The 27,338-nt window shown below is 40.3% G+C and overlaps 2 protein-coding genes across 6 annotated transcripts; one reads left to right on the forward strand and one right to left on the reverse strand.

Annotated features, from left to right (window-relative positions):
- Window positions 1–794: 794 nt before the first annotated feature.
- On the reverse strand, window positions 795–20,177 carry LOC111595939 (probable E3 ubiquitin-protein ligase bre1). The gene is made up of 3 exons (XM_030223412.1): window positions 19,279–20,177; window positions 13,297–13,603; window positions 795–2,953 (listed from the first exon to the last, which is right to left on the reverse strand). The coding sequence occupies exons 1-3, from the start codon at window positions 19,368–19,370 to the stop codon at window positions 1,361–1,363; spliced, it is 1,992 nt and encodes a 663-aa protein (XP_030079272.1). The 5' UTR covers window positions 19,371–20,177; the 3' UTR covers window positions 795–1,360.
- Window positions 20,178–20,710: 533 nt separating this feature from the next.
- On the forward strand, window positions 20,711–26,819 carry LOC111595937 (transmembrane protein 214). 5 transcript variants are annotated; one of them, XM_023309897.2, is made up of 8 exons: window positions 20,711–20,963; window positions 21,030–21,343; window positions 21,575–22,186; window positions 22,522–22,723; window positions 22,789–22,934; window positions 24,940–25,356; window positions 25,552–25,670; window positions 26,106–26,819. In XM_023309897.2, the coding sequence occupies exons 1-8, from the start codon at window positions 20,834–20,836 to the stop codon at window positions 26,218–26,220; spliced, it is 2,055 nt and encodes a 684-aa protein (XP_023165665.2). In that variant the 5' UTR covers window positions 20,711–20,833; the 3' UTR covers window positions 26,221–26,819. The 5 variants fall into 5 exon arrangements, with proteins under 5 accessions (XP_023165665.2, XP_023165666.1, XP_023165667.1 ...); XM_023309898.2 differs by lacking the exons at window positions 20,711–20,963; window positions 21,030–21,343; window positions 21,575–22,186; window positions 22,522–22,723; window positions 22,789–22,934 and adding exons at window positions 23,044–23,137; window positions 24,640–24,773; XM_023309899.2 differs by lacking the exons at window positions 20,711–20,963; window positions 21,030–21,343; window positions 21,575–22,186; window positions 22,522–22,723; window positions 22,789–22,934 and adding exons at window positions 23,052–23,137; window positions 24,643–24,773.
- Window positions 26,820–27,338: the final 519 nt, after the last annotated feature.

The raw sequence follows: 27,338 nt of genomic DNA on the forward strand, positions 1-27,338 counted from the left end.
ATAATTAGATTATACAATCAACAAAAAACTCAATAAGATCCATTCCAAAAATTTTCGATTCTCATATTTTTTTGGGCAAAAGGAAAAAATACAATAAACTTGTTTAAATGTTATATATATATATATATATATATATATATATATATATATATATATATATATATATATATGTATATATGTATATATATGTATATATATATATATATATATGTACGTGTGTTTATGTAAATTAAAAATTAATTAAATAATAGAAATAATTTAAAAAAGTAAACATTAATGCGATGGTGTTTATAGAGTTCAGCATGCTCATTATATATAGAATATATATATACATACATATATATATATAGTATATATACATACATATATTTGTATTGTAATATAGCATGTTTCATATTTTTATATATATTTTTTGTTTTTCATTTTTCTTGCTTATCGAATAATTTTTTTAATTTTTCTTAATTTGCTGTAATTTTTTTAAGTGTATGCATGTATGTGTATGTGTGTTTGTTGTAATAAACAAAAAATCATAAAATTTTTATGTCTATTTTATTTTTGTTTTTGTTTTGTTTTCATTTTTTGTACTCTGTTTTGTTGTTACTGCCTGTTGTTTGTTGTTTTTGTTGTTTTGTTTCTCTCACATTTACTTAAACAATAAAAATAAAAAATTCTTGTTTTTCTTTAATTACAGTGGCTATGTGAGTAGTTGTTGTTGTTTTTGCTTATGGAAAATTAATAAAAAAAATTACGCCTTGACTGCAGAAAATTCTCTTTGCTTTTTTTTTGTTTTTGTTTTCTTTTTTACTAATTTTATACAATTGCCTTTAATATTTATATTCTTTGTTTTATGTTTAGTTTTACAGCAGCTTGAGCTCTGTTAAGCAACAGCTTAACAGAAGCAACTGTATTGACAGCTAGCCGTACTGTTAGCAACAGTCGCTTAACAGCTAGCTTACAATTAGCTGCAGCTCGAATTGTTTACTATTAGCAGCATCTTAACAGCTATATACAGCAGTAGTTTAGCAGCGCTAGATCTATGTTAGCAGCAGCTTAATAGCTATAACTATACATTTGAACTCTGTTAGCTTTACAGCTGGCAAGCTCAACAGTTGTAAATTCATTGCCGCCTTACAGCTCTGTTAAGGCAATACTGCTGTTGCATATGCGGTTGTTGTTGCTTAACATAGTTGCGTCGTTTGGGCATTAAAACTTGTACAGTTGTTGCTGTTTGAGCTGCTGTTACTGTTATGTTATTGCGGACGCCTTTAATACTAGCCCGTGTTGCGGCTGCTGTTTCAATGTGTAGAGGAACGCTGTTACTGTTAATGTTGCTGCTGTTGATAATGTTGCTGCTAGGCAATCAAGACGACGGCAGCTGCTTGGCCACAATGACACCTGGACGACATTGTTTCAATGCTGTTGTAATGGTCACCGGCTGATGATGATGGCTCCCTGCTCCACCGGCTGCTGATGATGATCCTGTCGCCGATGCCGTTGCTGTCCCGCTGCTCGTCTGCACTTTGAATATGGTCGAGGGTGCGCCCAAATCTTTGGCAGACTTTGTTGTTATGATCACCTGCTTGTTGCCCTTCAGCTGCAGGAAGGGACGCAGCTCGGCCAGAGCTGCATGCTGTTTGCCAGTGGTTAGAGCCAGTGGCGCATCCTGCGCCAAGCGATATCCTGTGGCTGTGCTAATGATTTGATGATGCGAATGCAATGCATCCTGCTGATGATGTTGCTGTTGTGTATGATGCTGTTGCTGCTGTTGATGTGGTTGCTGCTGGTGTTGCTGTTGATGCTGCTGCTGTTGATGTTGCTGCTGGGTTTGCTGCTGCTGCTGCTGCTGCTGATACTGCTGTTGGAGCTTGTGCTGCTGATCTCCGTCAAAGAGATGATCGCCCTCGAGATGCCGTATGGCCTCCACAATTGTCTCCAGATTTTGTCGGGAGCGCGTGAAGACCGCCGTCGTCGTCGTTGTCGTTGACATCGCTGTTGCCGATGGCTGTTCGTGGAGCTTCTCTGTTTTGACTTTGACAATCTTTTCGTTGATTCGCTCCACCTCCACTTTGGGCGTCGCTTTGATGGCTGCCTGGAGAATGGGCGTGCTCATGCCCTCGGCATAGGCTTTGGCAATGGCATTCACATTCACCTCATTCTCCGATTCTGTCGAGGAGTTGGAGGAGAGTATGACCTCTTCGTGCACCTGATCCTCGCTAATGATCTCGGCGGCCGCATCGCCTTCCAGTTCCTCAATGCTGGAGCAAACAACCACCTGCTGCTGCCCGGTCATCTCGTCGATCTCCACGTAGGAGACAGTGCCGCCCAGTTCCTCCAGCTCCTCGGCTCGCACAAAGTTGTCCGTATGCTCGATCACTTCTCTTGGAATGTAGGAGCTGCTTCCGCTGTTGGCTACGGCTGCTGCCACAGCTGTGCCTGGCGGTGCCGTTGCTACGCTGTAGAGCTGTCGCTTGATCATCTGCAGTTCATCTTCGAGCAGGCGTCGCATGCTGCGCTCCTTTTCCAGCTGCTTCTTCATCTCGAGCAGCTCCTTGGCTGCTATGATGCTGGCGTTGTTCAACTTATTTCCAGCCGCTGCTCCAGCTCCTGCCACGCCACCGCCGGCTGTTAGCAGCGTCATTGGCTCGGGCGACATGGAACCTAATCCTTCATCGGAGCTATCGCTAATTGTTTGCATGTTGATCACGTTGTCTGTCAGCTTCCTCTTCTTGATCGCCACAGCACTCGAAGAACTCGTGTTGTTGTTGCCGCTCGATTCGTTAACATTGTTGCTGTTGTTGTAGTTGTCGCCTGTGGAGCCGCCTCCACCGCCGCCGCCGCCATGCGCCTCATGTTCGCCCACTTGTCGCTTAAGTTCGCTGTTCTGTGTAAGCAGCTGGGTCTTCTGATGCTCCAGATCGACAATATATTGGAAGGTCTGTTGCAATATGGCAGCCTGTAAAGCAAATAAATGGGAAAAAGGATATTATTAATCGATTATTAAATACCAGTTTAAACGCCCTTTCTGCTAGTCCTTCTTTTTATTCAAAGTCAAATATCATTCCTTTTGTTTAAACTTTGCCTAACTCAATTTCTTTGCATCGTGTAAACGCCACACACACATTCTCCCGCCTTCTCTTCCTGTCTCACCCATACAAATTCTGCACACATTGACAGCAACAGCCGCCGTCTACTCTGTTAACAATGAAACTCATTCACAAGACGTCGCAGCAGAGAGCAGAACAGCATAATTGCCAAAAGAGTAAGAGAGAGCAAGCAAGCTTTGATAATTACCGCAAAACATACACATAGGCACACACACAAACACGAATGTATATTTAAATTGCATGCATACATAAAATCTGAATGTATTGGAATTTGCATTGGTAGTGAAGCGCATATAGTAAATAGTGTAGTAAATCTCTTGATGTAGTTGTTTTTGTTTTCTCTGCTTCTTTGTTTTCTTTGCTTATGCTGGCCTGTGTTGTGTTTTGCAGTGTCTCTTGCTCGAGAGGTTAAGGAACTTGTGTCCTTCAAAATGCGCGCGTTCTCAGCACACACAGAGCACACACCCATACATACACCGTCACACGCAGCATATTTGCATTTGTGTGAATGCGAAAAGTTGTTTTTGCGTAGTTTTGAGTTTCTTTTACATGTTTGCCTGCACTACAAATATGCGTGGGTAACGCATAACGGTAAAAACTGGCATAGAAAGCAGCGTAGGCGCAAAGCATGCAAAAAAAACAAGAAGGCAACATAAACCATAATAAATATAAAAAACACTCTGGCAACACCCAAAAGGAATGCAACCATCAGAAGCAGAGCAGCAGCGCAGCAGATCAGAGCAGCGCGGCGCAGCAGTCATGGCTCAGGAATGCGAGAAGCTTTGTGGAAATTCTTTTGCGTTGGCTTTGATTAAAAAATAATAAATCTGTGTTGTGGTTGCTGCTGCTGTTGGATGCAGCCATAAAACTTGTTTCACAATTTCTGCTGGACATGCCGCTTGTTGTCGGAGGTCACTACTACAACAACAACAAAAACAAACAGCAACTAGCTCACGACACCGGCTACACAGCTGCTGCGCTCTCTTTCTATCGCTCTCTGGGCCTCTGCCATTGCCTGCTGCTTCATGCACAGCTGTCTGGGCAAAGCTGTTACGTTGTTTTGATATGTTGTAAATAGAGAGAGGTAAAGTGTGAGAGAGGGAGAGAGAGTGTGAGTGAGTTAGCGACAGAGTACAGTTTTCTCAGCGTTGCCTGTGATAAAAATCAGCGCAATGTCGCGCGCAAATTTTATATATGTACATATATATATATATAAAGATAATAAAGAATATTTTGCATTTATTTTTTGCCACGTTAATTTATTCTAGTTAGTTATATTGCTGTTGTTGCTGCTACCAAAGGCCGTTCATTGACTTATTCTGATTTATATTGGAGGCGAATTGGAATTGGAAGCGAATTGGAAGACAAGCATTGGAAAGCTGTAGCAATTAGAATTAGCAAAGATATACAAATTGTAAGTCAGTTATAGAAACTAGGATTTATTTCAAAAAGAATCAAGTTTTTAATTAAGCTTTATTGAAGTATGTATACTTTTAATATGATTTTATCAAGAGCTCTAAATTACATCTGAAAAAATTAGACAAAAGCACACATAATTGCTAATTAGAATGATAGAGTTCATTGTGAAATTTCCACCTTAGTATTTGGTTCAAATGCTTTATGCTTATTCTAATTGAAAATTCATAGAGCTTTTTAGCAAATTTATAAAGTATTTAAAATGTGTTTCCAATTGCTTTAACTGATATAAATCAATTGGAAAACATTAGGCACTAAGCCCCAGTCCGTATTATTTTCATTAAACGAAGCTTTTTTGCCAAAATATGTTGCCCATCAGGCAGCTGGCAGCTGCAGTTAGACCGGCAACTGAGGCCTTGGCTAATAAGAAAATGTCGTCGTCATATCTGCGACGCAGTCGGAAAATGCCGGCAAAAAAAGCTGTACACAGAATGCCCCAAGCGCAAAAAAATACAAATAAAAATAAATAAAAGCCACAGCTGTACAGCAGGCACTCTCACACACGCATACAGATATAAATGTGCCATTGGTGTGAGTGTAAACAAAAAGCCGATTAGACGCGCGCGCGAGACACTCGTTGCTATTCCAACAAGAATCCCAGCCAACGCGTTCGAGCGAGCAACCAACGAACCAACCAACCAACCAGACAGTCAGCCAGCCAAACAAGCAGAGCAAACGGCTGCGCGCAGGCAGCGGCGTCGTTTTTGCGGCGACTGTACTTTTTTCCAACACACACGGGCAGTGGTGACGGCCGCTACACAAAACACACCACCAAACCAAGCGCAGGCAGCAGCAACAGTTCCAATACGAAAAGTTTTTCAATATTCGCCGGCGTCACAAATGTTGCTAGCGTGCTGCGCTCTCTTTCTCTCGCTCTCCGTCCCATACACACTTACACAGTTAGTCAGTGAGAGCGAGAGCGAGAGCGCGGTTTCGTTAAGTTTCGTTACCATATCGTTTCGTTTCGTTTTGCTTGAAACGGAAATGGTACTGCAGCGACGGCAGCAGTAGCGGCCGTAGCGAAAAAACATGTGGACTCAAGCTTTTGCTGACTTGCTCACTTGCTCACTCTTACGCTACACACTCATTTAGGCGTCAACGTAAACACGTGTGTTGTTCTCTTAATGCTTCCAGTGACTTCCAATTTGTATTGGAAACACGCGCTCTCTGTTTCGCTCTTGAGCGCAATACGAAACGTGTGTGTATGTACAGCAGCAGCTGACTCGCTGCTGTTGTTATTTGCTGTCTGCTTCGTTTCTATAAATGGCGCGTCTGACGACGAGGCGGCCCATGTATCTACTTCTGCTTCTGCTCTTCTTGCGGCCCTACGATACAATTTTGTTTTTTTTGATTGAATAAAATGCATAAAAATAGCCAAATACTTGCAATTGAGCCCGCCAACTGCTGCTGATTCGTCATCATCAGCTGAGTTGGCAGTTCTACTACGGTATTTGTATATGTGTATGTATGAATTCATTTATGTATAATATATGTATGGGTGTGAGTAGCAAAGCAACCACCACAAATGCATGGAAAAAGCTAAGCGCCCCACCCCCTTTCATTTGGGGCAGCTGTATGGTCTACGTGCGTGCAAGCATGGCCCAACATAAATAAACATACAGTAAAAAAAAACAAAAAAAAACTATTTCTATAGACTAATTTTAGTTGATTTGAATTACAAGATACATAGATAAACACGTATGTATGTACATTCATATATACAGCAAGTCCAATTTATCGACATTTTATTTCTTCTCAGAAATACACATTGCAAAACCTAGTTTAGGTGTTCCTTATCATCAATTGCATTTGCTTTTGCTTTTGCTTTTACCTTTTTTCGCTTCTATTGCGTCGCACGTTTTGTTGGCGGCAAACAATTAGTGCTGTGTTTGTTCTCGCTGCTTATCTCTTCTATTCTCTCTTTGGCCGGCTCAACGACAGGTGTGTGAGTGCGAGAGCATGAACAAGTTTGAATGTGTAGGTGTGGTGTGTGATGCCAGCTAAAATTTGTCATCTGCTTTTTGGGTGCGAGGGGAGAGCACAGTTAGCAAAGAAATCAAGTCAGCTGACATTAAGATTGTAGTTTTATGTTGATCTACACTTCTGCTGCAAAATTCTTCTTCATTTTGTGGTATTCGATTTTCAAAAACACGTTAGCATGTGTTTTACGGCGTTCTGTGATTCATTAGCATTTTCCATAGCTCTAAGCTTTTGTATATCGGATTTTTCGCTAAAATTAGCAACACACATGCTAACATATATATTGCATAAAAAGAAACATAACGGAATTTGAGAAGACCGCACACGTTGCAGCTTTGGCTCGTTTTTGCACAACTTTTTGGCAAAACACTCACACACGCATACCTGAATACACATGTTCACATGTATACATGTATTGACGGTATGCGCAAAGCAGAAAAAACAGCTGCGGCTACCACAGTGCTGCCGGCATTGATGCTCACACACATATATACTCAGAGAGAGGGAGGGAGAGAGAGAGAGATACCCACAGGTCTTGGTTCGTTCGCACTTGCTCTGTCACACTCAGCTGGTACGCGCCCACAACAATGGGCGCCAAACATGTGTTTTCTACACACTTACAGTCACACTCACGCGCAAAAACGATAATGTGTGACAACATCACCAAAGAGTCAGAGAGCGGGAGAGAGCAAGTGTTCGCTGCATTAATTTAGCACTATTTTTAAATCATATACTAAACAGTATTTCTTTTTTTTTTTACATTTACAGTTATGCGCGGCACAGTTTAAACACTAGCAAAAATGCCGTCATCGAAAGTAAATCGTGGAAGAATAAGAGAGGGAGAGAGACGGAGATTACGCGGCACTAGGCGAGGTCAGTTGGGGTCTCAATTGCGAGCGTGTATGTACATGAAATGTGCTTGTGTGTGTGGCCCAGCCTTGTCAGTGCAAAACAGCTGCTTGCTGTATATTTAAATATAAACATTTTATTTTTTTCTTTTGTGTTGTTGTTATTTCTTTCTTGTATGCCAATTGTATTTTGCGTTTTTAGCTAATTTTTAACGAGTCGCCGGTGCTGTCGTAAAGCAGCTGCCCAGTTGAGTCAGACGTTCATGTGTATGTATGTACATACGCATACTTATATAGAAATAAACATATAGTATATTTCATTATTAACCTAATTAATTTCAAACACGTGTCAAGAGCCATTTCGCCTTTAACTCAATGTTTTTTATAGTTCTGGCTAAGTCGATGCTTGCTAAAGCGAATTTTAAGTCACCCAACGCTCGAGGGCAATCCTGCTGTTCGCATTCTGTTGCATAGCATCAGGCGTTGCCAGTCTGGGAAATTGCTTGCTGCTGTTGTCGTCACTCGCGCTTTCAGCGGTTCATTAAAATTCCATTACAAAAGGTCAATAAAACTTTGAACCAGCCAACAGCGGAACAACAAAAGCTCATGGTCAACGAAAGCATTTAATTAGCATAAAAGAAAAAAGAAACAGCAACAAAGAACAAAAACTGTTATATGTAGCACACTTCGCTCACGCGAGAAAGGCTGAAAGTGTGTGTGCTTAAAAACAATTTGAATTTGAATAGAGCGAAGAAGCGGGCAAAGCAACAATAAGAAATGCGATGAAAGCACGAAATAAATACGTAACAACAACAATAACAATCACAGAGGGGCTAACCGGCAAAGTTGCTGTTGAATTCCAATGCAGCAACAATAACAACAGCGTCAAATAACAGCGCGACGCTAACCCTCAAATAAACACACACACGCACTTACAGAGTAGATCAGCTGATCGAGTTTCATGCCTACAGCGAAATCAATAAATAGCCTTGTATTTATATCGCAGGGCACGTCAGAGTGTGAGTCTGTGTGACTTCACATCCCAGACAGCTGTTTTAATTAACCCAAATAAAACAAAAGCAACATCGTCAACGTCGCTATCGCCGCCTCGTTGCATTTGTTATACAAATATATCTCAATGTGTAATTACAGTGAAAATAAAATATATAAATAAGCGGGCGTTCGTATGACGACAGCATCTTCGAGCAGTTGCACTCAAACCCCGCACACACATACACAGACACAATGCCTTCACAACTGTGCGCGACTCGTGGCTGCCTGGTATTGTTGTGTCTGTCGCCGCAACGACGCAATTGGGAAAGCTGAGCTTTTTCGCCGGTCTACTGTATTGTTGTTGTTGTAGATGGTGCTTGACCAGCTGAGTTGCTGCCGCTATGCGTGCGAATTGCGCAGCAAAAATGCCGGTTGACTTTTGGTATTAAATCAACCAAAACAAAAAAATACTTGTAAGTATTTGTTGTTTCTTTGCTTTGCTTTGCTGACTGCTATAGCTGTAAATGAAATATGTGTGTTCAGTGTTGCTCGATGCAGTAAAATGTAGCTACTTAATACAGGAAGAAAAAAGCTAAAAATCTTAATTACGTTAATTCAGAGTAATATAAAGATAAAGGTAATTCAACTAGAAAATTAATATGGAATTTTACAACTGATTTAAATAGACAGCCTTTTTTCTGCTCAACAAGCTGACAACTTAGTCGTGTTCTTTATTCTGCTTGTAATCAGCTGTTGCTGATTCATTGAATTCACTGCAAATAACCGTTTGTTCAATGCTGGAGGCGAAAAAACGGAACGGAACTAACATAGAGATGAGCCGTGGAATTTATAGACCGCCTTTCCCATTTGGCACTGTTAATGACTTTTTTGTGCAGTTTCAATCGCCATTGATAAAAAAAATTGCAAACTAGCACCGTTACAAAGCCAGCAACACAGTCATTAAATCCGGCGAGACGACATTCCATGTAATCAACAGCGACAACAAAAAAAAACTAGCCGAAAGCTCAGCTTGAAAGCCTGCAATTGACGACGACGACGACGATCTTTAAGCGTCGCCAGACGACGACGACGACAACAGCGCTGCCAACGACCGACCGACATTTTTGCACTCACACACACATGCATAGCTACACTTGTCTGCTGTCTGTCTGTAAGTAAATGCAGCTGTGTTTGTGTGTGTATGTAAAGAAACCCACAAAGTAATTGATCCATTGCACTTATGCTTTGCTAGGCCGCCTGTTTTTGTTGTTGCTGGCGTGCAGCTTTCTCTGTGCGCTCTTTGCTTTCCGCTATTACATTCTTGCTTGCGAAAGTGCTGCATTCGCTGCTCTCCAAAAGTTATCGTTCGGTTGTTGTTTTTTTCTTGTCAATCGTTTTCCAACACCACCCACCATTAACCGTTAACACACAAAGCAATTACTCTAAGCGCGCATACATTTACAATTTTACAGTTGCACAGAAACTCGAGAACCTATAAAGTAGTTGCAGTGAAAGCTCCATTTATGGACAGGTTAAAGAGCTGCTAATTTGTTTTGACACCTAAATCCAACTTTTAACTATTTAGATAATAAGACTATATAATAATCATATATTAATTAATTTTAATTTGTGTTTCATTTGATGATATAAGCAAAGTTTAGCTTTTGTCTCGAGGGTCACATTTAATTTTCCGTACTCTAGAAAAGCTATTCCTCTTGATTTTAATTAACACATAGAACGAAGCATAAAATAATTTCAAATTACCAAAGCAGCTGCATTAATTGCATTTTGTGGCCAAAGATAATGCTGCACACACAGTCAACAGTGGGTAAGGGTCACTGCGTAGAAAGAGACGGCAAGCTTTTTTACTACGAGCTGCAGCAACTGAATGTACAGTGCTACAGTTATAATGCGCCATATACTACGCACGTTGCGGCATATAGCTGACATAACGGCCCCTATATACTACTATATATATAGATATGTATGCATAGATGTATACGTGCACGTATATATGGGTGTTGGTCGCATCCCGGACAGCTGGGCTGCGCCTGCAACAATTCCGCGCCAAAGCGAAAGGTTGCACGATGCCAATGGCCTAGTGCACTGTTTACACCCTCTGCTCACCCAACCGGCTGCCGCCCACATGCCACGCCTTTTCAGCTGCAGACAAATGAAAAAAAATCTTGCTACGCCGGCCCAGGCGAAAAACAGCAACAGACACGCGGCGGACAATGCGCAGCTGCGGCAATCAAAAAGCTGAACGCCCAATTCCTGGCCAAGGAAAAGAGAGAAAGATATATAGAGAGAGAGAGAGAAGGGGGCATCCAATTACCCATACCCAACACTCTGGCTTTTCTGCTCTTCTCGCCTGTCACTTTCCAGTCACAAATAATCGTCATCGGCAAACAGCTGCCTACCAGGCGCCAGGCAGGCGCCACTGTTTCATTTCGGCAACGAAATGGCAGTGAAACAAACTAAGTTCCCCTCTCTTGTCCCCCCTCTCTATCAGTGTACGCAAGGACCACCCACTTCGCCCTGAGAGCATGTGCGAGCGTTGCTCTCAGCTGTGCTAGTGGTGTGAGGGAAATAGCGCTAGGATAACTGGGCCTGGCTGTAGCCTCACACAATATTTTGGTTTGAGTCTGTGCGCCGACTACAGTGAGTCATGGCTAAAGAGAAAGTATTCTAATATTGCAAACAAAATAAAATATGCTTTAGATATACAGGAGATAAGTCTACAGTTTTATTACTACACTATTTTTATCATTCACTAATTCACTCTAGTTAATCTTTACTGTATTTGTCCTGTCTTTTTCAGACAATGCTGTTATTCCCTTTGCTGCTCCTCTGCTTCGAGATTGGGAAGTGCTGCCAACTTGGGGGTTGTTGTCGTGCTTTTGGCGCGTACTGGAAAGCCATGCGAAGCTGGATCGATATTTTAGGAGCTACTACGTAAATTGTAGCGTATCGACAAAAAAAAAAAAACATTCCAGTTATGCGTCGTTTTTCACTTGAAGGGGGATGGTGGAGTACAGTGCTCAATTCGCTTCAGCACTTTAATGTAGGTTAGTTCAGCTGCAAAACAGGCAGCAGCGGACAAAACTGTACGCAATTGCGCTGCACTTTGCACTTTGGCGCCACCTAGCGAGCAAGTTCAATGACCCGCCTCAACGAGTAAATCACAGACTACTTGGCATAGTCGCCCACTCGTGTCTGCATATATACATAACTGTTATATACATATTGTACATCATAGAGCTGTTATATGCACATGTGTAAGTGACTGAGTGTGTGTGTCCGTGTGTATAGGCATAACTGTCAATGGCACAGCGGCTGTCGCCACTTTCTGCAGTGTTGCAATTTTTCTCGCACTTTTGTGTCAACTGAAAGCTCTGCATGCATGTGGCTGTCTGTGCGTGCGTGTGTGTGTGTGCGTGAGCTGCATTCGTCGTGCGACCTGATTCCGATTCCGATTGTCGTCGTCGTCGACAGTTTGTTTTCGTTTTAGGCCTAGTCTCAGTCTCAGCACGACCACCAGCAACCCATCCCCGGCGCACCTTTTATACCCCTACCTAACCAAGAGTGTAGCTTACTCCAACTTGGTCAAGCAAAAAAGCACTTTTATTGCCATCTCTGTCGCACAGAAAACTACTACATACTACAATGTTTACTATGTGTGATAATGCAGCAGCAGCAGCCGCAGCAGAGCGCAAAAAATCCATAAACTACTTGCAGCTGGGACATACGCTAAGCCGCCCACCCAGATGCTCTCTCTCTTTCTATAGCATAGCATGGCTGTTATACGCCCATTATGTCATTCATCAAGGCTCAACACTGTGCTGTCGACGTCGCTGCTTTTGCCCTTTTTCCATCGTTTAGTGTTGTGCGTGGCGTAAAGTAATGTTTTTTTATTTATGCGTTTTTCTTCCTGTTTACATTGTTATATAGCCGTCCCCCTTGCACTTAACTCTTTAACTCAATAAGCTGTCATGTTGTTGTTTATGGTGTGCGCTTTTTAGGACCTGCTGCACTCGTGATTTATGTTTCTCAGTTTTGTTTGACATTTTTCAATTTGCAATAAATAATAAGCACAATAGAGCAAACAAAAAGGAATGAAAAAAGTGTATAACAGTGTTGCAAAATACGCCAATTTCGAAAGAGAATGTTGTCTGGCGCGGCAGACACATAAATTATAACTTAAAGAAAGTATGCACATCAAATAAATCCTTTAGCATTTAATATGACAGTTGTTGATTTACAACCGTCTGCTGCTTAGACACCCCCCCCCCCCGCACTCTCACACACGCACATACAGATACACTCACTCATGCACACTCAGTGAAGATGTCGCCGCAGCCGCCACAACAAATCGATGTTTGTTTCAAGGTGAAAAAATATACATACAACACCAATGCGTGGGCATGCAAAAAAAAAAATAAGAGAAGCCTAAACAACAACAAAGGATGACGACAAAAAAGGTTGCCATATCAACGAGACTGGAAAAGGGACCTTCATGTGTCAAGTGCTGCGCTGCTGACGTAGAAGTTGGCGTGCATACCAAAAGCACAGCAGATGAGGTTTTTGGAAAGTTACAGCAAATGGAGTGCAGCGCAAGCGAAGAGAGAGGCAGCGGGAGGGAGTGTATGTGTGAGCCAATTTGTCAACGTGCGATAAGGCAAGTGCTGTTGTTGCTCCTGTGGTAATGTAAACGAAACGAACCGAAACTTGAGCGAAGTGTTGAAGCGTAAATGGATAACATAACAATAAACCAATACATGTGCACTACACACACTTAAATGTAATCCAATTAGTCCAGCTCAAGCTGTTGCTGTTGTTGTTGTACGTAGTATGTAGCTCCTCTTATATTGTTTTGGTTTGTTGGGTTAACTTACCTTGCTCAACTTTTCGCCCTCGTGTCGCGGCAACAGAGAACGTAAACTCTGAAAACCGGCATTGATGCTCTGCATGCGTCTTCGCTCATTGCTGTTGGCTATTTCCCTTCTCATCCGTTTCTCAGTGTCCACTATGGGTTTGCCGCTTGGCGAACTGCCCCCATCTCCACCTCCGCCATCTTTTGTAGTGTTCGATGCGCTCATATTCGATTGGCGTCGCTGCGAGCTGGTCGTAACCTGATGCGCCGGCTCGGTGGTGTATTCAATGTGATAGGTATTCTCCCCGCCTGAATCTTCCAGTTGTAATCTGCAAGAGAGCAAGAATAAGAAAAATTGCATAAATAAATACAAAATATAATAATAAAAGTGAGTAGACGTGATGAATATTTATGATACAAAATCAATTAACTTGCACACTCGCACACACCCACACACACAAACACACTCACACTAACAAAAATTCATTCATTCATTCATAAATTTACAGTTCCATTCAATTCAGTTTTAGTTTAGCCGCACACACACATGCATAGACAATGGGCAGCGAGAAAAATGTACGTATAACAAATACAACAAAAACCAAGCCACAGCAGCAACAGCAGCATAAAAAGCAACATGTCAGCGAGAGCAGCAGTTTGTGAGCGTGGGAGAGTGAGAGAGAGTTTTTAACAGCTGTCAAATATGACTTTTTGGCTTTTGTTATTATTGTGACTCTTGGATTAAAGTCGTTGTTGCTATCGCTGTCGCAGCCGCTGCACATAATAGCATAAGAATTTCAAGACCGGTTTTTCACACACATACACATACACCTAAATTATTTTGCTGTGTGTGTCTAATGAAAAGTATTTGTACAATGGCATGCTCAGGCCACAAAAACATGAGAGCCTGTGTGAATGTAAGAGATGCAGAGAGAGAGAGAGAGAGAGAGAGCAAGCGCGCAGTGCTTGTGTATTTGTAAAGTTGCAGCACTGCATTCCAGCAGCAAGACAACAGACGGCAGCAACAGCAGCAGCCACAGCAGAACGTTGAAGACAACAGCGATAGAAAATCTTAGACGTCGTCTGGTTGCATTGGTTTATTTTTAGCAACATGCCATTACCATCCATAACAAAGGTCGTTCGCTGCAGCATATTTGTTGTGGAGTTAATACCCTGTTTCGAGTGTGCTGCAAGCTAATTGGTTATGATGTGCGCATATATTTAGTAACATCAAATTTATAGAAAGTCTTATAGAAAATTAAGATTTATAATAATAATTCGTTTTAAAAACCTAACTGATATTATAATCTTTTGTTAAGCTCCTACTATCGCACATAGAGCATGTTATAGTCATATAACATATATACTCTGTTTTTCCTGCATTCTTTACTGAGAAGTTGCCAAACTTGGTTAAGCGGATGTTGCTGCACTTGCTGCTGCTTTTGTTATTGTTGCTGCCCTGGAATTTCTATTTGCAAACATCAAAAGCCACACAAGCGGCTGCTGCATACATAAAAAGCTGAATGAAGCTGCGTCAAGTGCAAACTATTTCAGGCATGCGTTGACAAGCTTATTCGCATGCATACTAACATATACGTATGTACATATATAAGCACTAATACATGTGATTTATAGTATTACAGTTTACAGTGTGTGTCGTGCAGACACGCAAACAACAGCTGTTGCGCTTCATTTACATACGCAGCAGCAGAAGCTAAAAATAGCGATCATGTTAAATTAACAGCGGCAGAAGTGTGAATTCGCTGGGTGCTAAATGATTACATGTGTGCATTTAACAGCTGCAGCCGGCATGGAAGCTGGTGCTGATAGCAGTGAAAACTAGCTATTTTCTTTAGCAGAAATTTATAGAAATATCAACAAAACAACAATCTTGTGAATAATAAGAAGAGAATTTCCAAGTAAATATACTTGTAGTTAGATTAAAAAGTAATATATAGCTGCTTCTAGCTTATTTTATTTTATCATTTAGCTTTTTAATTTAAGCACAAACTAGCTAGTTAGCTGCCTAAATGTGTCAGCACTGTTGTTCATAATAAAACACATGTTTAAACAATATTTTAGAAAGCTGTGCGCAGTTTTTTTCACTTTTTCTTGGCATTTGAATTATAAATTGCAATTTACGCATATTTTGCATTTCAGCAGCAGCAAAGCCGCATTAGCAATAACAACAAGAAGAACACATGACATACAACAGCTGCTGTCGCTGCTGCGGCCCGGGGGCCGACTCTTGCTGCTGCCCCAAAGTTCAATGTAGTTCATTGGCCACTTTTCGCCAACAGTACATACACATGCATATATGTATATGTATCTTTGTATATACATATGCAGCTAAACAGAACAGACAAAGCCGAAGTCACGAGTGCCGCCGAGTTGTTGTTGCTGCTGCTGCTGCTGCAGTGCACATAAATCGCATGCATATGTATGTATGTATTTATGTACGTCTCTGTACGCTTATTGGGTCAACGCTTACGTCATCATTTTTGCCTGGAATTCGTCGGCAGCAAAGCTTTGCCCATTGCAGGTGAAACACAATCAACTTTTAATTCATAAAAATTAACTTGTATTATATAATGGGCTGATTAATATGAATATTATATACATATACATACTAATTATACTCAATTTGTAAATGTTAAGAACTGAACATATATAAATATATATATATATATATATATATATATATATATATATATATATATATATATATATATATATATATATATATATATATATATATATATATATATATATATATATATATATATACCTATGTATATAACTATTCCTGATCAGCCATTCTATAGGTCTCTGTTTCTAATAATTTCATTAGGTTTCTTTTCCTTTTATATCCCAACGAATTCCAGATTGATTTTCTTTTAGTTAATCAATCCAATTGGTTATGACCTAAATTAACAGTGCTCTCATCTTTTATTCTCCTTTTATATGGACGTACTTTTATGACCGACTTGATGAGACGCAAAAAGGGCATGCCAAGCATCTGTTGCACTAAAACACAAACATTATTTATGCCCAGTCACGTACCAATACACATACATACACACGCATGCACACAAACATAAACATATAGAGCTCACTAAATGCTAAAAAGTTAGTGGATGAGGGTGAAGCAGCAGCAGCAATTGGCAAAATGCGCAGTAAAACGCAATAAACTTTGCCACTTGCGTAATGTGCAGCAAGCAACAAAGTAGCATAAATAAATGAAAAAAGTTTAGAATAGGCCCCCACCACACATTCACCCTGTGCCCGTCTCCTGCTTAAATACACGCTCACTTTTCGTCGGCCTTTTGGCGCCACAACTGCAATAAAAATATAAACAAAGAACGCCGACTGCAAAAACGCCGTTGCAATTTGAAAAGAGACGCGAGTAAGTGCGAGAGGGTGACACATAACGGTTACATAAGACCACACGTACACATACACAAACTCTTGCATGAGGTAATTCGAGATGAATATGTGCCAGGTGCAAGGTGCGAGAGGGAGAGGTAGAGGCCAAATGATGTCTTTGCATGTTGACAAAAACAACAGCTGTTGAGCGAATTAACAGTATAGCGAAGCATGGCAAGCGTGCACACACACATGAACGTAGAGCCACAGCTGACGGTTGCGTTAATCTTTAATAAAATTTGCAAGTCAAACTATTTGCTTTACACACACAAACACACACGAATAGAGCAAAAAAAAATACAATCATGTGTTTTTCATCAATAATTCGAGCAAACGAATTACTGCCGCTTTCAATCGTTTCATCGCTCGCTCTTACCCTCTCCATTTCTCTCTGGCTCGCTCATATGCACCCACTCTCACTCTCAGGCAGACGACGCGCAGGTTGCCCATAAAAAAAATGCCGATTGCAAAAACGCAATGGAAATTGAAACAGCAGCAGAGCGAAACGCTTGACATATGAAACAGCCATCGCCCAAAAATTTGCGCAGCAGCTTTTATCTTTGCCATTGTGTGTGTATGTATGTGTTTGTATGAATATTGTTTTCTTCTTGGCTTTTTTTTCGCAAATTCGCTGTTTTGCAGTCGTGTCAGTTGCGTCGGCGTTGGCAGCGACAGTGGCAGCGGCATTTTGTGTATACGTTTTTTCAATGAAATGTTTGTAGTAGTAGTAAAATGCGCAGCGCTGTGTGGCGGCATCTGTACTTTTGCTGAAATTCCCCTTTATTAAGTGCACACTCACGCACACATATGCACGTCCATAAATACATGTGTATACTCCCACTCTCACTCTCTCGCTCTTTTACGCGCAGTGTCTTATTGTAAAGGAGCAACAAGCTTTTGAGTGCAATCCAAACCTCACTCACTCGCTCACTCCCAGACAGGGGCTTATATACTTCAGCCACTAGCAAAAGGCTGCATGCAGAAACGCACACATAAAGACTGGTGCTTCATCATGAGCGAATTTACAAGCGTGGCCAGTCGCGGCGACTTCCAGCGTGTGGGGAAAACGGAAATGACGCCACACACAGCCCCTCACACACATACGCATAAACAGTGTGAGAGCATGTGCAACGCGCGATTGGAGACTTTTAGCGAAGGCACTTGCCGGGCAGCTGTTGTTGCAAAGTTAATTTCGAACTGTATGCACTTTTGGTATAAAATTCCTAATATTTACTGCTATCCAAAATAACATGTACGCATTTACAATAAATATAAATAGAAAAGTCAAAATAAACCTGTCAGCTGTTTCACAGCATTTGCTCGGTTTGCAGTGTTGATAATTTTAACCACATGCAGTTATACAATCCAAACATATGAGCAAATGCCAGCCTGCGTTTTATTGATAAGCCCAACGCACACGCACACCAAGGGAAAACCTTGAAGCACTCAGCTGCCAGTGGGTGTAAGGGAGAGCGACACAAGGCGAGAGAGAGAAAGAATCCGATTGGTTTCTTTTACGACAGACGCTCTCCTCTATGTATGCGTGAACATATGCTGGGCTGCTGTTGAAAGCAGAAAAGCGGATACTGATAACAGGCAAAAACCATATGATTTTGATAAAAATATAAACGAAATAATGCCGAAACGAGCCGGCGTAACTTTCGCCGCAAACTTAAACTGACAAAATACCGAAAATATCAACAAATAGAAAAAACTGTACATTTCAACGTTTTACAGTTCACACTCACACACACACATGTGCATTTTAACATTCTCTTTCTTTCATCATTTGCTGCTCATTTAGTGCTATTGTGTGTGTCAGTGTTGCTTGTTCAGGTAGCCGCCGTCGCAGTCGCCGCTGTCCATATGATGATTATAGAAATATACCGGTACAGCTGATTTGGTCGCAACTAACATAGCTGTTGATTAGACAGCTTGTCACGATAAGCAGCGGCAGCGGCAGCTGTTTAGCAGCAGCAGCAGCAGCTGAGAGAGCTGGCGACAGAGAGCAACATCAGATCGCAATATAATCAAAGCGTGTTTTTTCATACAATGAAGTTAGCTCAACATTTTGACCATCAGTGTAATCCGCTGGAATAGATGCGAGAAAACAGCCGTTTTTCAAATATGGCGAGTGTAGAACGTAAAAACACAACACAAAAAGCAGCAAGGCAGAGCAAAAAAAGTAGCGTCACCTTTTTCCAGAGAGACGCTGGCATAATGAAACAGGCAGAATAAGCGGGAATAAGTGGAACTGGAATGGAATGCCATACGTTTTCCATATGTGTGTGTGCGTTGATGGGAGCGTGCATTGGTGGTGGTGTTTTTATGCCGCGTTTGTTTTGTGCGGCAAAACAGGCGGCAAAATTAAGACGGCTGCCGCGTGCAGGCGCGAGCGAGAGAGGACGAGAGAAATAATCAATAATTTGCGTGATAAAAAGAGGGGAATAAAAAGTGCAAGAGCAGTTTGTTTATTTCATGATGCCAAGTAAACAACAATTCATAACGGTAATGCGATACGCGTGTAGAATTTTATTTTCTTTTCATTGTTCTTCTCTTCTGTTGCGTCTTCACTTACTGTAACTCTTCATCCAATTCCTCGGCGCTGTTGTATTCGGCGTTTTCCAAAATGACTTCCTCCGTTTTGATGGCCAGCGGTACCGAAGACATCTTTTCTTTTCTGTGTGTATATATATAAATATATTGTTTTTAACTGTTGTTAGAGCAGGACACACACGTGCTTCACTTTGCTTCTTTCTTTTTTATTCCTTTTCGTTTTGATTTTGTTTGTTGCTGTTCTGCCACTTCGCTTTTTGTTTTTCACCTGGCCTGCTCGCATACATGCACATGCACATATACGCGCAATCGATCGTTGACTTTTTTCTATATGTGTGTGTTGTCGACTTCGTCGTCGTCGTCAGCTGGTCTTCTATCTGCTTCTTCTTGCTGCCTTCAGCTGCTTTTTGTATTTAGCGGCAAATTGTTAGGCAGACAGACACATACACTAACAAACAAACACAGCGCGCACTCACACTCGTACGCATATGTAAGTCGTACTCTCTCTCACTTACTCACACAATTCAAAACAGCAGGCGGCGCGCCGTAAAAAATTTTGCGCGACGTCGTCGACTTTGTTGTCGTCGTTGCACAAACACTAGAAGTTTTCACAAAAATATTTGTTGTTTTTGCAATTTTTATTTTGCTACACCATTTGGCATGTACACATACAATCTCATAAACACCGATAGATTGATATATATATATAGAGGCAAAATGGTTGCACTGTACGTATACCGCGTTTTTCACTAAAAGCGTCCGCGACGCACGTCCGCTCGGTTCAAATATTCAACGCAAAATAACAGCTGTTAAGTCGCACCAGTGTGCCCAAATTTGCCATGCGTATATATACCAATTATCTTAACAGCAAATACTGTAGGGTTAAGGGCTGAAAGTCGACCAACGGCCAATTAAGGATATAAAACATCGACTCTTTTAAAAACAATTTATTGAAATTGCTTAATGTTATTCAAATAAAACTGCGTAATAAAACTCTTGCTGATTGGCTTTAAATTTGAAATTCAACAGTGAGCTGTGTGACCAATATGTTTAAATATGTAACGCTTAAATACTGTCATGCGGCGAAAATGGCGCTGTGAACTAACATTTCTCTTAAGCTGTTAAGTTAACAGTGAACAGTATACATTGAATTTAATTTAAGAAAGTGGTGAGGCCTGCTTTATAGTTTGTAAAATTTTTCAAAGTGAAAGCTAAATAGTTTTCTTCATCACTATACAATTTTTAATCGTAATAGAACTAATGTTTCAATTATCCGTTAATAAAAATTTAAATAGGGAGTTCAGTGTGACCAAGCTCTTTTACGCTAGAAATATCTAATATGAATCAAGTATTTGCCAACATTTTTGCCGCTCTTTGACTGTTAAAGTAACAGAGAGCGGTAAACATATACTGTTGCGCTGGCGAGAGTGCTCTAACAGTGCTGTGAAACGACTGCTACAATTAGTATGCAGCCAGCTATTTTTGAGTATTTATTTATTTTTCACACAGCCAGCCGGTGGGTCAGAATATCGTTGCACTCTGAAAAACGAACTAATTGAATTAAAAATCTTACGAAAATGTCTGCAACGTCCAATCAATGGGAAGTCGTATCTAAATCGCGGAAACAAAAAAATCTAGAAAAGAAAGTAACTGCTCATACGGAACAAAAAAGGATTGCCGCCCAGCTGCCCAAGCTGGAAGAGCTGTGTAAGCCGTTTTAATTATCTTAGTTCATTAATACATACATATATCAACTTGTTTTCTTAATTTTAGTGCCGTCACAGCAATATCGTAACTTATTTGTCACCAGCAATTTAAACAACAACAACAATAACAAATCGGATTCACCAGCTAAATCCACGTCAAGCAATGCATCGGCCTCTTCCAAAAGCAAATCGCCACGCAAGACAAATACGAATGCGGCGAAATCAAGTGCATCAGATGCGGCGAAAAAGGTACCGAAACAAGCGGCAAAGGTGAAAAGCTTAGAACAAGCAATGAAACTGATAACGCCTGACGATTTCGCCGCACAGTTGGAACAGGTGAAAATCAGCTGTCCGGGCTCCAAGTTGCGATGGCTGAGCAATGTAAGCCAATATTTAATAAGAGTGAGATGTGTGCTATCCGGCCTTACGCCTTATAATATTTCAGTCATTCTTCGTGTATTGTTTCATATTTCATATTAATTTCTGCTATAATTTTAGTAATTAATAGAGTAGATACTTATTTTTGATTTTCGGGCCACCAATATTTTAAATTTATATATCATTACTTTATATAGTATTACAAAATTTGTAATATGACTTTTTTCTCTCCAGATTGCCAGCTATTTAAATGGTTCACTCTCCTTTGATTGTGATCCTACGTTCTCAGGTCGCAGTGCCCAATATCCCAGCAATTTAGCCAGCGCAGCCTTAAAGCAGTCTCTGTTAGACTTTCTTCGCAGCGTGGGTGAAACCAATTTAGAGTATTTCTTCTACTCCCTGCTGGATAGTATGGCCACAGAACTGAACAGTGGACAAAATGTCGTTGGCTATAAAGTTGTGCTGCAGTTGATCGGACAAAATTGGCCATCCATTTGCTCGCATAATATGGCCAAAACAGCTCTATTACGTAATTCGTATCAGAATCGATGCAATATCTGTTTGAGCATCCTCTGGGCCATCGGTCAAGGTGGTCATCAATCCCTGACAGAGGGCGTTAAGGTGTGGCAGAACCTAATGCTGCCCAATCTGGAGCTGAAAAGTTTTACTAAATTTGTCGTGGAACATATTGAGCGGGTTCTTAATGCAGCTGCAGCTCGCAAAGATGAAACGTTGCAGATTAATCAACAGGAGTTTTTTGCCTGCTACAATGCACTGAATGGAAATTTTAACAACTTTAGCAAGGAACAACAGCAGAGTCTTAAACGAAGCGCCAAACAGTTATTGGTGAGTACCGATAACGATATTTCGACATTTTATATCCGGCCAGGGATACAAACTGGACAACAATAATTAATGCTTACAAAATTTGAGATTTATCTATTTAATTTGACCCTGATTTGATAGATTTTATTATATCTATGAATAGTTGAGTTAACACACAATTGCTTGAAATATGGTTAACGCAGCATATCTGCCTTAATAAGAGTAGAGATTCAGTTTGAGTAGCCCTGTCAGCTGAGTTGCCAGGGCTACAAGGTAATGATTGGCGCGTTTTCAACTTAAAATGTAATTAAATTTTAAACTTTATAATAATAACGTAAACTATTTACGGTTTGCAGCAACTATACATTGCCAGCCCTGTGAAACAGGCGAACATTTTCCTCACACTTTTACGAGAGATTAATTCAATCAAACAGCGCACGGAGATCGAAGGCTGCATTAAATGTCTGCTGAGCAGCGGAGCGAATGATTGTTTTAAAGTGTGGCGTATGAACTACAAAAAACAGCAAATTGCAAGCTTAATACTATTGCAGGTTATAAGTAAGTCTAAAAACACAATTTATGGAAATACATTTTTTTTATTACTTATATATTTTATTTGTCAGATAGCGATTGGACGGACACCACCAAGGACTTGGCACAGTCAGACGCATATCATTCATTTCTACAGGATGTAAAGAATTTAAACAACGAATTGCAAGCAAACAAACGCAAAGATATTTGTGTTGACGATTTAGAAGCAATCTTAAAGGTAAGTTAATTAAATTGTATTTTTAAGTTTTAACTGTCAACTTGTACCATAAATAAGTTTTAAGAAACCTATCTGGTCACACTGTTCTACTGGCACAGCTGTTAGATTTGTGTGTACGATTCAGCTGTGAATGGTCAGACGCCATTGTGTACACGTTGCGCACTGATTGTCAGTTTATTGCAAGTGGCTGCACAACAAAAAAAGTATTTTTCGCCTTAGCGTATTTGTGGCTTAGAAATTAAAAAAAGAAAGGAAAAACAAACATTTCCAATTGGAATTTTGCAATTAGTGCTCTAAGTACTTTGCGCCAATTCGAAAATTAAATATCAGACGAAAATAAAAAGGAGAAAATCAAAAAGACGCTGACGTCGACGTCGCGACTGCTGCTCTACGTCATATTCGCCGGGCGCACACTTAATTTCTCTTTTTAAAGTGCGTTTAATTAGGCGTGTGTGTGTGCACGTTTGTAAATGTGTATGTGTGCGTGCATTTTTTCAGTCATGGCGTTGCCATGCGGCCGGTCCACTTTTCTTACCGCTGTTTTTGTGTGTGCGTTTGTGTGTGTTCGCAATGCTTATCGCACGCAGCCGCTTTTTATGATGATCCAGCGTCACTTTTTTCTATGGATGATGTGTTATAGCTGCGATTGGCTATTGCCCTCGCCTCAACCTTCCCTCCGCCACTGCAGCACACCCTTGTTGCTTGCGCAGCAGCAGCAGCAGAAGCGCTGAATTTTATTTTCTGCTCGAGATAAGAAATGCTCATGCGATGCTCTGACCGCTGCCCACTGCCCACGTCACTAATGCCAACGCAGAGGGCAAAGGAGAATAAGATGAAGCAAAAGCAGAAGTAGAAGCACGCCAACCACTAACAAGTTTTTTCTTTTTTGATTGTCTGGCCATTTTCTTGCACGTGGCGTCGGCTGATTTTCTCTTTTGCTTTCTACCTGCTGCGTTGTCAATTTTTCATGTGCAAATGTGTATTTTAATATGTACATATATATTAATTTTTTTTGACACCTTTTTATCGCTACAAAAACTTGCGGATTCTACAGTTCATTCAACTTGTTTGATTATCAACAGTTGTTGTTGCTTTACATGCTAACTCATGTGTGTATGTAAATACATGCATATGTATGCGATTACCGCTATTGCTTTTTATTGTATTTTAAAACAATATCAAAGCTAAAGCTGTTAGCGTTCTCTCAAGTGCTCGTGCTCTCTTCGTCTCTCTCTCAATTGTTGGTGCTCTCTGAACTGCTCTCTTTGCTGCTCAGCTGATGACGCGTCATCAGATTTTTGTGGTGCGCCCTTGTGACGTATACAGCTGCTGCTGCCGCAGTCGCTGCTTCTGCTGCGAACTGTTATTTTTTTTGATGCTTTATCTTGCGCGCCTTTTCCCTAGCCCGCATTCGCGTTTGTGTCAAGCTGCGCGCTGTTTGCTACGTGCAAATTGTTTGTGCATTTTTGTTGTTTTTAATTGCGACTCTCACTGACCGCTGAACTTGTCTGCTTCTTGTTCGTCTTACTTTTTAATTGCGACTCGATGACAAACTTGAAGCTTTTGCAAGCTTAAATGCAAAAAAATTTGTTTTTTTTTTTTTATATATTTGTCGCGAATTACTTTGAATAATTGCAATTGGAAAACGTGAAAACAACAACATCAACGAAACTCATTAATATTTATTGGATATTTTTTACGACAGCAGTTACTGAAATACTCGCAGCGGCAGAAATTTAGTTGAAATTATAAAACAAAAACAAATAAATATATAAAATTATGGCTCAGGTTAAACCGAAACAAAGCAAACAGGGCAAACAAACGCCTGCTGCCAAGAAGGTAATAATAACACGTAAACCCCTCTCACCTCTACCTTCACCTCTTTCAGTTTAAACAGCTTTTAAAGAATGACTTAATATGCTTGCTCTCTCGTTCTGTCGCTCTTTCAGTCAACTCTTAACTGTCATCTCTAACTGCTCTCCCCTCTCTCTCTCTCAACTTACAGAACGTGCAGGAGAAGAGCAGTGCACAACAGAAAAAGAACAAACAGAATGCTGCGTCGCAGAAAAAGAAATGCGGCTGCTGTAAATGGACGCTGGGCAGTATCTTTATCATTGCCCTGATTGCGGGCGCCCTCTACTATGACACCGAGGTGAACGGCAAAGGTGTCTTTGAGAAGTCCGCCACTGGCAAAGTGTTGAAAAACGCCGGCGTTTTGCCACAAGTGCAACGCGGCTGGTATGTAACAATGGGCGCCGGCGCACGCGGTTACAAATGGGCCGAACAGCACATTCCGCCCTATGCCCAGCCGGCGATCAAGACGAGCATCGATGTATGGAAACTCGGTCGCAACGCTTGCTGCAATGCCTACACGAATGGCCTGAACTACTGGCGTACCAAGTGGCCGGCGGTGGCTAAATTTGTGAGTAGCTGACATCATATTCGGTTAACTATGTTCGTTTTGAAGGCTTAACGGTCAAGCAGCTTCTTTGTTTTGCTTATGTTCTGACTGCTGGCAAACTGGTTTGTTGCGCTGCTGACTCTTCGCCCCTTTCCTGTTTTGCCACACGCTTATCTTATCTCTCACTCTCTCCTTTGTGTTCACTCGCCCATACAGATTGATCAATATGTGCCCAATTTCTCGCATAAACTGGAAGCCTTCGCCGCGGGCGCCAAGGACCTGGCCGTCAACAGCTACGACAAATCTGCCACCTTAATCAAGGAGAAGGTGCTGGTGTAAGTGTATTTGGCATACTATACTAGATTGTAATGAGATATTGATATATATTAGATTGTAAGGCGAATGTATGTATTATATAGATAGATAAATACTTATGTAAATAATACATCAAACGTACGGGGTAACAGATGCAATCCGAGAGTACTTTGCGATAATAGTTTATTTTGTTTCCACAAATGGTATATGATAATGTATTTTTATTTGTAAATTGTACACAAATTGTCTTGCAAGAGATGTAAATATAGGTTTTATAGAGCTTTCTAAGGGGCATGACTTTTGTTGATTGATATTATGTCATCTACACACTTCAATCTTAATTGACTTATAATTGTAGTTAAAGTGTTTTCATCTCTTTATACATGTCATATATACTATATGTATATCTTTAATATCAGTCTACATTTATTATAATATGGTTTTTGGTTTTGCAGTGGTCGCTTCTCACCGGAGAACATTAACCAGGCGCTGAACCAGACTCGAAATGCGGCGCTCGAGTATTACAATCAGTTCCACAAAAAGGTCGATGCGTATGCCAAGCTCAAATGATTCTAAGCGTCCGGAACGCTTAGCAAAACACAGCAACAACAATAGCAACAGCGGCATCATGCACAACAACAACAACACATCATAGTCAAAACAATATAAAAAAATAAGAAAAAGAAAACAATTTATAGTAAAACCCACTTTAATGCAAACCCTTTCGGTATATAGTTTAAACAAAAAAAACCAACAACATATTGAAGTAACAGCAAATGTTAAAGCTCTGTTGACCGTAGCAGTCATGCGCCCCTTTCAGGGCGTTCGTTTTTCTTATGGCAAAAGCATTTGCTGTTGCTTGTCTACAAACTATAATACAAACAGTTACAATTAGTAAATTAAACATAATCAGCATTTAGTTGTAATGTAAAAAAAGATAAAACCCAAAAAAAAAATTGTATATTTTGTAAATGAGCTCGCGTGACGCTTGTATACTTTCTGAAGTCGAGTTTAACATTAAAAAATTCAAATTGAATTTTGTTTAAACAATGAGAGGGAAAGGACAACGCGTCGCGAGTTTCGTTTTACAGATTTTTTGGTTACGCAATATTTTCAAAATGTTTTCGACACAAGTTTCTCCAAATTTTGCATTTCAACGAATTTTCATGTACAAAAAATTGTTTTGTGGCGCGCAACGAAATAAAATTAAGAAAATGAAAACAAAAAACAACAGCAACAAAAACTTAACTAACATTTCCAATTGCATTTCAGAGCAACAAAAAACGAAGTGAATTATTAAATAAATATATAAATTAATTTAAAAGAATTTAGCTACTTAGATATTTAAAGGTTTCTTTTTTTAAATATTTATCCTAATGTAGTTTATTGTCTGTGCATGGGAACTTTTTAAAGACTTTCAAATGTGTTTTAGTCATTTTTCCTTTTAAACTTTTTTCAAGTTTTAATTCCATTTGTAAATTAAACGTATTGAAGGATTTTTGCATAAATAAAAGTTGAAGTGGAAAAAGTAAAAAATGGAAAACGTATTTTCAATCTTATTAAATGGTAATGTTAACTTTAGGTTTTTGTAAACGAAAGCTGGGATATTTTAGAGCATTTGTACTAAATGTTAACTCGTAGCACGTACAACAACCACTGTAAACTACCAATATTTTTTAGCACATTTT

This window comes from Drosophila hydei, unplaced genomic scaffold, assembly GCF_003285905.1.
Source record: "Drosophila hydei strain 15085-1641.00,03,60 unplaced genomic scaffold, DhydRS2 tig00000172-arrow-pilon, whole genome shotgun sequence".
Lineage (NCBI taxonomy): Eukaryota > Metazoa > Arthropoda > Insecta > Diptera > Drosophilidae > Drosophila > Drosophila hydei.

Excerpts from the sequence above, each read along its gene's own strand:
- LOC111595937 (XM_023309897.2), top strand. The coding sequence starts at position 20,834 with ATGTCTGCAACGTCCAATCAATGGGAAGTCGTATCTAAATCGCGGAAA. Across the intron at positions 22,724-22,788 it reads AATACTATTGCAGGTTATAA|ATAGCGATTGGACGGACACC; the intron begins GTAAGTCTAAAA and ends TTTATTTGTCAG. Across the intron at positions 25,671-26,105 it reads ATCAAGGAGAAGGTGCTGGT|TGGTCGCTTCTCACCGGAGA; the intron begins GTAAGTGTATTT and ends TTGGTTTTGCAG.
- LOC111595939 (XM_030223412.1), bottom strand. The coding sequence starts at position 19,370 with ATGTCTTCGGTACCGCTGGCCATCAAAACGGAGGAAGTCATTTTGGAA. Across the intron at positions 13,604-19,278 it reads GAATTGGATGAAGAGTTACA|ATTACAACTGGAAGATTCAG; the intron begins GTAAGTGAAGAC and ends GCTCTCTTGCAG. Across the intron at positions 2,954-13,296 it reads AGGGCGAAAAGTTGAGCAAG|GCTGCCATATTGCAACAGAC; the intron begins GTAAGTTAACCC and ends TTTGCTTTACAG.